The sequence below is a fragment of the Phoenix dactylifera genome, chromosome 1 (genome assembly GCF_051530095.1).
Source record: "Phoenix dactylifera cultivar Ajwa chromosome 1, Ajwa_hap1_PhDact_Kaust_v1.1, whole genome shotgun sequence".
Taxonomy (NCBI): domain Eukaryota; kingdom Viridiplantae; phylum Streptophyta; class Magnoliopsida; order Arecales; family Arecaceae; genus Phoenix; species Phoenix dactylifera.
The window spans coordinates 47,148,036-47,157,945 of record NC_143190.1 but is presented as its reverse complement, the minus strand read 5'-3'; the positions used below and the strand labels follow the sequence as shown (position 1 = coordinate 47,157,945).

General features: G+C 37.2%; 1 protein-coding gene across 1 annotated transcript in view; it reads right to left on the bottom strand.

The window, feature by feature from the left end:
- Window positions 1-9,151: 9,151 nt before the first annotated feature.
- The window catches only part of LOC103705642 (2-oxoglutarate and iron-dependent oxygenase domain-containing protein CP2-like), a 113,402-nt gene continuing 112,643 nt past the window's right edge, over window positions 9,152-9,910 (bottom strand). Inside the window, exon 8 of the mRNA XM_088703969.2 lies at window positions 9,152-9,278. Coding sequence (XP_088560095.2) covers window positions 9,167-9,278 — 112 coding nt within the window. The 3' untranslated portion in view covers window positions 9,152-9,166. The remainder of the gene's footprint in view (window positions 9,279-9,910) is intronic.

Genomic DNA, 9,910 nt, shown 5'->3' with positions numbered 1-9,910 from the left:
TTGCAGAGAATGCCTCAGAGATAAAAGGAAAAGAAGAAAAGCCCCTTTTAGTGAATTCGTCTTAGACCCTCAAATGCATTAAGCCGCTTCTGAGCTTGCCGGTAGATGAGTGCCGCATACCATTTCCCATGAAACACTCAGATCTCGCCGCCGTCCCCTTTGGTGGATCCCATTAATCATTGATGGATGATTGATTAGATATTAGACAAGTGGATTCCTAACCATTCGTTCTATCACCTAAGATTAATTAAGGGCTTCGCTCACTTAAATGGACATAGATGGGTGAAGTATGAACCGGAGAGGATCCAAATCTCTTGGAAGTGGGAAGGCTCGGAGGCCATGGTCGATGCACGTGCAGGGAGACTAGTCCTTGCACGTTGCTTGGGTCAGCACCGTGCTAAGACTTCCAACTTCATTAAATCGCCATGGATTCGCTTGGTTCGAGGAAAAGAAAAAAAAAATAGTCAACAAAAAAAAATGCTTCATATCTAATTGAAATTTTTAAAAAATAAAAATAAAATAGTATTTTTTTTAAAAATAATAATATAAAAATATCATATAGGGTATAGAAAAGTTCAATTTTTATCTGTTGGGATTAAGATATTTTATTTTTCCAAAATATCTTTAAGCTTTTAGATAGAATAGGATAATGCCTTTCTTTTTATTAGGAGCATAACAGGAAGTTTATACAACTTTTCCAAAAAAGCCAATGCTTGACAAAACATAAGACACTTTTCATGGTCAACCAAATATTACAAAACTATTTTTCAAGGCACTATAAGCACAAGCATCAGCTTCATAGAAGAAATATTTTAGTGAGAAATTTTTTTCGTGAACCAAATAAGTCCTAAATATTTGTAGCCAAGATTATTTGTGGTACACCTTGCATGCTACAGAGTACTATGCATCTCTGAATAGCTGCCATCAAAAAAATAAACAGTCATGAAACAACATGCGGCATGTATGACATAGCGCGTTCTTGTGGACTACCTTGTTTGATGGTTGCAGCCATTCTCGATTGTAAAGCACTCTGTGGTACCGTGTGCCCTGCAGAGGATCCGTGCTTATATATTTGACAGATAAATATGAGTAAAGAATATTAGGAATTAAGTGTTCTCTCTCTCTCTCTCTCTCTCTCTCTCTCTCTCTCTTTATATATATATATATATATATATATATATATATATATATATATATATATATATATATATATATATATCCATCTACCTATTGGTAGATAGAAAGGGGACACGTCTAAAGTTTGGTAAACGATGGATCCGTGGAATTCTATACATCTGACCGTGGAATATCGCATACAGAAAGTCTGGTCATGCTGTTGAAATCTTTAATTTGAATGGAGAATTGATTGACAAATAGAATCTTTCATAGGCACAAATGGGTGAAGTTTGATTATAAAGTTTATGACCATAATAAAATTGCTAATTTAATAAAAAAATTGAGCAAAGACCACGAGAGGAGTGACTAGTATATTAGCTATCATCTCTGGATTCGAGGTATCCGTTTACTTGGAAAGGAAGAAGATGGGGCTCTCTTCGGTAGCAAAATTTCTCCTCTTTCTATTGCTGTTTGGTACTTTCATTGCCATGAATTTTGAGCTTGTTTATGGAGATGGTAAGTAGCAATTGTCGACTCCATTTATCATTCTCTGTTCCTTTTGTAACAACTAAACTATAATTTTGACTGAAAGTGTTTTATTACCTTTAAAAATTTAGGTTTCGCAAATATGAACGGAAGGATGCTAGGTGGGAGACATGGACTGGGGCCAACGCCACCGTATGCTCCTCCAGCTCCGGTGCCAAGACAAGTAATCAATAAATGAAAGAAACAATAGTAGATGATAATTGCTATTAGATTGCTGCAGTGAAATCAGGTTTATTATATCAAGGTTCCTCTATTATTTTTTTCAGAAAATAAGCAAGCAGCCTTTTAAATGTAGAGTTGCAACCGGTTGAAAGGGCTCAGAGAGTTGTATTTCCGAAGCGAGCTGCTTCGTATAAATTAATACTTTCTCCCATGCTCTCTCTCTTTCTTTTTTTCTTCTTCTTTGTGTGCACTCTCTCTCTCTTCTTCATCTTTACGTGCATGCGTGCGTGTATATTATATCAACATTCTTCTATTATTTTTTTCAGAAAAAATTGTAAGCAGCCTTTTAAATCTTCCATGCTCGCTTTCTGTTTTCTTCTTCTTCTTCTTCTGTGTGCGCACGTGCGTACATGCATGTGTATATGTGTGTGTGCATGTTTGAGCGTGCGTGTACGTGTGTGCGTGTTTTGAGACGAGAGAGGGGTTATAATCCCTACCCTTCCCATATATCAACCTGCGCCCAGACCAGCTCGACGAAGCCTAGGAAGTCCTCGGATAGTGGCGGGGTGTCCATAAAAGGGGACGAAATAAGGGTCAATAACCATGTGGAATGGAAGTATGGAACCCCTGCCCCTTTTCTTAAGCGTCAAGGGATCCTCCAGTCTGAACTATAGTTTTGTAGTTCTTTTCTTACTTTAAAATCCCTTTTTCTTTTGTTCATACGGTAAAGTGGATTTGTTAGCATAACTAGATTTCAGTTCCCTTTATTCTAAAATAAAAAAAGAAAATAACTAAGCAAATATGTTGGTCATGCAGGACATATTCATATGATGAATCCACATGCATGCAGATCGTATTTGCTATAAAGGCTATTCAGTATAGTTTTATAATTTCATTTTCTTGTCTCAACTGTATCCTATATTTTTTCTTTGTAAACCGGATGAATTGAATCATTCAAGTATAGATACATTAGAAAATAAAATATTCAAAAACTGAGTAGAAAGAAGTATTGAAGAATGATCCTATGATGTAGTCTTAGTATGGTTGGCCGCATAAGCGGTCATCTAATTAGCAGCACCATCTGCTTCCTTGTATATATATCATAACTTAAAAAGAGTAATGTACACATCATTTGCCAGCAAATTTATAAAGCGTATAAAGTCTAGCATTAACAGAAGTTGGATCTAAAAGTAATCTGGTAATCGTCAAGGAGTCCTCTCTAAATAAATGTGCGAAGCCTCAAAATCTATGTAGCATAAATTAGTCCCTCCCATGTCGCATACAATGCTATCATTAGAAGTATATATTATATCTTTAAAATTGTTATATCATGTAATATATTAGAAAATTAAAATATATTAAATATCAATCTAGAAACAACTACAATCCTGTGACAGTAATAGGCTTGCTATGGATGCATTGATCAGGATGGAGAAGCTATCATTTAAACCATATGTTTCTTGTGTTGCGAGCAAGTTCTTTGGAATGAAATACATAAGGTGTTGGAGTGAACAACGACGCCACCTCTAGGTTAGATTATAAGAATGAGTTTTATATCATTCTAAATTACAACAATTTAAGACAAAGATAGTTATTTTAAGAATGGTAAAAGGCATTTTTTACGTAAGAAATGAATCCCGAATATCTTGGAGAAAGATGCATGGTAATTCTACGAATATGACAGGAAATCTTTTTGAGCAGATTATGAATAAACATCAGTGCTTTTATACAATTTTAAGGATGAATAATGCTTCATCCTTTTTGTCAGCATTTCCAGTCAGCTTGATTGGGCCAGCGTAATCTTTCCTAGCCCAGGAATGGTTGGCATTCGGCTTGCAAAAGATTTTCAAGACATAAAATCTTCTATGTTTCTTGTTTCATTGTTAATATGTCTCCTCTATGGATTCCTTTTTTAATTTGATAATCTAGGCCTGAGCTCTCTGTCGATGTTGAGTACTTGGAAGACTACTGATCAATAACCCCGTTGATGATGAGTGTTTTTGGTTATCTAATTATTAACCTATCATCTTCAGTAGAAAGCAAAGTTGGAGTATGCATATCATGAAGCAGAAGGAAGAAAGTTACATGGTATATTTATATCATTCTTAGGGGTCCACCTAAACTTTCTTCATGAACCTACTTGAATATTCTTTTTTCCCTGATTCCCCTCTTCTTGTGATAACTTGGAGCTCAGGAAGATGGCATGCCTGCGTACAAAAAGGCCTCACCTTTTCAACAGAAGAGTAAGGCCCTTCGCCAAACCATGTAATAAACTAACAAATTCAATCATTTCTTATAATTAACTAATGATAGATATGGCGGGATTATAGCGTCCCATTTCCAGAAACAAGGCGATTAGTACTTTTTGTCTGCTTTATCGTGGAAGAAGACTTGATTGCTTAAATTGAGACATGGTTGGAAGCCTCCCTAACATTTCATAGATCAACTAAAGAAGTGGATGGAGAGCCCTTTGTCGACCAGTTCATCAGTCTTGCTGGTCTTAGTTGCTTCATTATTGCGAGGATCCGTGCAGGCGTGTATTTAGTCTCGCATCAGTTATTTGCTGAGTAGATCTTAGGTACTTATATAGGATCAAAGAATCCAAATAATGCCTTCCAGCTACCCATAGCCTATGTGGACTAGGGAATACTGCAAATAGTATCAGAATGAACCCAATTGTTACAAATAGTATCAACACGAACTCGCCTCATAGCCTATGTAAACTAGGAGACAATGCAACACGGGTTCATGAAATCTAACTATAGGCCGATCGTGATGCTTATGATTAGATTTGAATAGATCTTAACCCTTAATCTGACAAGAATATCGCGATTTAAAGAAAAAAAAAATGTGAGAACCTATGTGGGCGTGTATTTAGTCCCATATTGGTTATTTGCCGAGACGATCTTGAGTACTTATACAGGACTAAGGATTCCAAAACATATCTTAAATATTTTCTGACTAGCCATTTGGGTTGAGGTCATGGGTTGATACAGTTATATGCCATGGAAGGATGGTTGTCTGATGGAGGTCAGTTTGCTAGCTCGTTTAGCTACTTCGAAGGATGAAATTTTAGAGGTGCACTCTTATCAGAGATTGGACCGTCGCTTTTTATTTATACCTTTTCAATTTTACAGAAGCGATGTTGCATCCTTTTATTATTCACACGACATCTTCTATATGCGACATCTCAGGTAAGGACCATGCCTCAAGTTTTGTCCAGCTTTACTGCAACCACCAGGCAGAATGCCATAGCATCGCTCAGATCAAGATGGGGTTTTGCCCATTGCTTTGGTTGAGCAACGCCACGGGTATTACGACCTTTCGTTGGCTTCCACTAAAGTAGGTGGCAGCGATGCTGCCACTATAATGGATGTGGTGGTCGCTGGTCGAAAAGTAACGCCTCCGCAGTTTTACCATGCATGGGACTAATTTTAACTTTTATACCATCCCATTTTTACTCTCAAATTCTCTCTCATCCCCCCCCCCCCCCCCCCCCCCCCATACTAATTTTAGATTCTCTTTATTATTCCTCTCCACCCACCATTGTCGTTCATTTTATAGAAAAAAAAATAATATATATATATAAGAAAATGATCGGCTAGATCCGGTGCCGGTAGGCCATGTCAGATCGCTTGGTGGAGGAATTAGATTCATTTTAGGTCTCGCATGTGTTTCGAGAGGCAAACAATGCTGCGAACTGTATGGCCGACTATGCAGGCCACCACTCTGGATTTGTATTATGAGATAGTTCCGATCGTGTACCGCAAGCATTAGATTGTGTTTTGTCTTGTGATTGCTTTGAGCTTTCTCACGGCCGAGTATAGTGAGATGCCGGTTCACCAAAAAAAAAAAGAAAAAGAAAAAGAAAGGATGGGGAGTTTGTGATGTGGTTGTTGAGAAAATTACCTCAAATTTATTTTCTTAATTATCATAGTAATTATTCACCTCACAACAAAGATATGTCATTGTGGATTTCTAGTCCCTTTTATCTGGTAAAACACATGCTAACTACTCCCATTCAGGGAGTTATTCTTTTGACCAATACAAATTGTATTAAGTCAAAGTTAGCATGCAATTTTCAAAAAGAGGATTGACGTTTTGAAGAAAGTATTCCCCTAACAAATATGACTTCAATTTAAGGATTTCTAGATCAAAATAATCCTAATTGGGTTTTTATTAGTTAATCATTGGATCGTTGGCTAGTGTGTCAAAATTTACCAACGCAAGCCCTTCGCCATCTGACGTAGAAACCAACCAAAGTGTTCATGGATAGGTGACCTAATCTGACTACATTACGAAGATACACAGTCCGAGCTCCATTTATACTTCTAATAACTCCATCCGTTGTGGATTCAATGAGTAATTTCATATGCAGGTCCTTCTCTTTTCACATTTCTAATTTTTAGAAAAATTCCAATTATTTCATACGACCGATTGAGTCGTGGTGCAGAGGGATCGTTGGGCTTCAAATGAAGCACTAGATCATATTATTGGATGCTCAAATTTCAAATGGGACTTCATAATTACAGTCTTCAAGTATGATAGCTGATACTGACTAAATCTGAAACAAATCTAACCAACATCAAAACAATGAATAACTCTGATAACAAAACAACACACCTGCAAGAAATCATGGCAGAATGCTCAACATCGGGACTCATTTGGTATGCCAACTGATGAAGAAAATACTGGAGACCTCGATCTCGGGTTTGAGCGACTTTTCTATCTCCAGACATAAGCCAAGGCGAATGACTTCGGCTATAAATGAGAAGTCGCAAGCCACGGAAAATAATTGACACATGTCGACAATGAGTGACAACCCCAACAATCGACAGTTCTGATAGTCTGTGATCATGGCAGCCTCATATTCCGCATCAGACCTGCACCACACTCTGCCTATACGAACTGACTCCAGCGCCATGGCCGTACCATCGGCCACTAGCTGGGATTATTGTAAGTTACGTCGGTCTAGGTAACGATAAGGTTAGCTTCTCTATATAAGAGGAACAACTTAGAAATTTGATGTACGCAACATGCTACCTTTCTCACAGAGGTCTGTTGAAATCTATTTTTTTTATATTGATGCCTTATTATTCTGATTTAAACATCGAAGGGTTCATCAAAAAATTTTCGGTAAGTAGATTTCTTCTAGACCACCTAACAAAGGGTCCAATATTCCAACTAATCTGCTCAGTCCGTCAACAATTGACCTTGTCTTAGTCCGGCGGCAACGCTAACTTTCATCAATTGTTGTGCACTCATAGTAAGCATAATTACCTAGGATTATCCACGGTTTGTTTTGCTCCAATAGAAGAGCATGATTGCCTAGGATTCAGAAAAGAGAGTACCGATCTTAGAAAAAAATGGCATCATTCGCACAAATAGGTTTGTCACTATTTGATGCTTAAAGCAAAAGCTGTCCGCTCGCAAACATCAGGTGGTGAATGTCAGAGTCCACTTCCCTCCATTAAAGAGGACGTAACCAAGCACACGACACAGGGTCGGACCCATCAGTCCATATACCACACTGATCAACCAAGAAAGGGATGAGACATCCTTCCCTGTTCCAGGTTCAAGGTACGGCTACCTTCACTGTCCTCCCACATTAAAGAATCATTAAGAAGAAATAAATAAAGGCCCAACTTGGCCTGCCAAATCTAGTCTAGCTTGCTGAATATTCCCTGCCCCAGCGTTAACAACCCAAATACATGGAATTCAAATCCAATCCAACACCAAAACACAAGCAACCACCTTTGTAAGAGAAAAAGACAAGTCTTAGTTAACTAGTAGTAATATATATATATATTATAGTAAATACTTGAAGAAGTCTTTTGGGAGAATTACAGGACAAGTGTAAGCGATGCATTCCCAGCACCAAATCCCTCACATATAACCCCCATCCCTAGACTACGAATGCATCCATTACAACCCATGTTCGACATAGTTTAAAGCAAAAGAAAACAGGAGAAAGTAGACCACCAAAAAAAAAAAAAAAGGACATCAAGAGAGAGAGAGAGAGAAGAGTGATAAGATACCTAGAGATCGGACCACGAACCTCGATTCCCCGCAGTGCAATGTATTCTCCAGGCTCTACTTGGAGTGGGAAGTAGAGGAGAGGAGAGGGCAACTGCAAAGTCTTGCTTCTTTTTTTTTCCTTTTTTGTTGTTGTTTTCTCTTTGGCTTTCTTCGTATGCCTTCAGAGTTGGCGCATATACACAGGGAAGAAGCCCTCCTCTGATGGCAACCTCTGTAGCCACCCCCAGGGTCCCTTAATTTTGGCCAGAATTCCATGGCTTCCATGAAGAGAAGAAGAAGAAGAAGAAAAGGCTTTGGCAAGAAAAAAAAAACAAAAACTGGAGAAAAAGAAAAGTTCGAGTGGGGATGTCTGAGGAGAAGGTTTTGAAGGATGGAAGAAAGGAATTTAAGGGCGAAGGAAGCAGGGGACAAGTAGGGTCGGTATATATTTAGGTGGGCCCTTTTTTTTCTTTTTGGCAATGCTGTGTGGATTTTTAAGGGGGCAAGTTTGTGGGAAATGTAAAACGCACCTACTCGGATTTCAAAGCAATGTATGGTGAGTGTTCATACGTATGTGGGGAAATATTTTCTTAAGGGGAAATAAAATAAGCCAAAATTATAAAGGGTAGAGAAGGGTGGACTGGCTTTTGCTCTGCTGACCACATATTATGAAGCCGGTTATCCAACTCTAGTATAAAAAAATATAAAATATATAAATAAATTTATTCTATTCTATTAGCTTAAATTTTTAGAACAAGTGGTGATTGTTATCAGAGGGATAATTAGTGATTATAACATCAAGAATCGCCCAATTCGGACCAAATCAGTACTCGTGGATTTTTAGAATATTATCCTTATAACATATGTTCCATCTACATCTGGTTTGCTTAAATTTATAGGATTATTATTTAATACTTAGTATAAATTTGATATTGCTATATTTTTAATGATTTATATATAATATTATATATTTGTGTTACTTAGGTATTATTTATATGAATTACTTTTTTATTGCCTCACGATTGAGTTGCCAATCCACTCGGATCATTGGGATCCAAGTTTATTGACTGATTTCAGCTGGGATTTGGCCCTTTTTTTCATTTTGTTTCAGGGTGCTCATATATGCTATGTTTCACTCGAAGTTGATACATTGGTATTATTATGTTGAGTAATGAGTGTGTAATCAGTAGAGACATAGATGGTGCGTCATTGCGTGCCAAGATAACTGAGCTTCAAGATCTGTCATTTTACAAAATTTTTGCCAATTTCATTGAATCTTTTATGCATATGGTGGAAAATATTGACTGCGACGTGGAAAAATTAGCTAAGTTTTGAATTTTATGATTTTTCTCGGATGCAAAATAGTTTTTGTTGGGATAAAGATATTTGAATGGAGAAAAAGAAGAGAGAGGAAACAAGCGCCCCTGAAAACTGAATTTACTTGCTTGTCTAACAAACTGCGACATAATATGGAATTGTTAACCCCTTTTCACTTTGTAGTCGTCAATGCCAATTGGTAAAATAACTATCACCACTTGTTTTCTATGGTTGTTGAAATAGGTTGCGCTTAAACATATCTTAGTATCAAAATAGTTTTCATTTATTTCTTGTTGAGGATAGTTTTGCCAACCGATTTTGGTATTTTATTGAGAACTTTGATTGTTGATTATTGTACATTTCGTTGGAAGGAAAGGTTGTGCTTAGCGAGGTAGATCTCTTGTTGCATTTAGTAGACTTTACCAATATAGATGGGGTATTACGAGGTAAATATATGCAAAAAATGCAAGATGGTTTATCCTAGTTGATTATTCAAACTAATTTTCATGTTCGAACTGACCTAGAGGATCACTAGACTCAATATAAAAATACTTTGACCACTACAAATAGGGTTGGATAGAATTCAGGAGCAAGATCCGCCACATCAGAAGCCAAGTTGCTGGCCAAATTATTAAAGGCTATAACTAGGTCATACGATGCCCAATTTCGATGATTTTTTTTTCTGAATTCAAATAACCTTTCGAGATCTATAATTTGATGCTGGTAATCATATCCAAATTCTATCATTTGA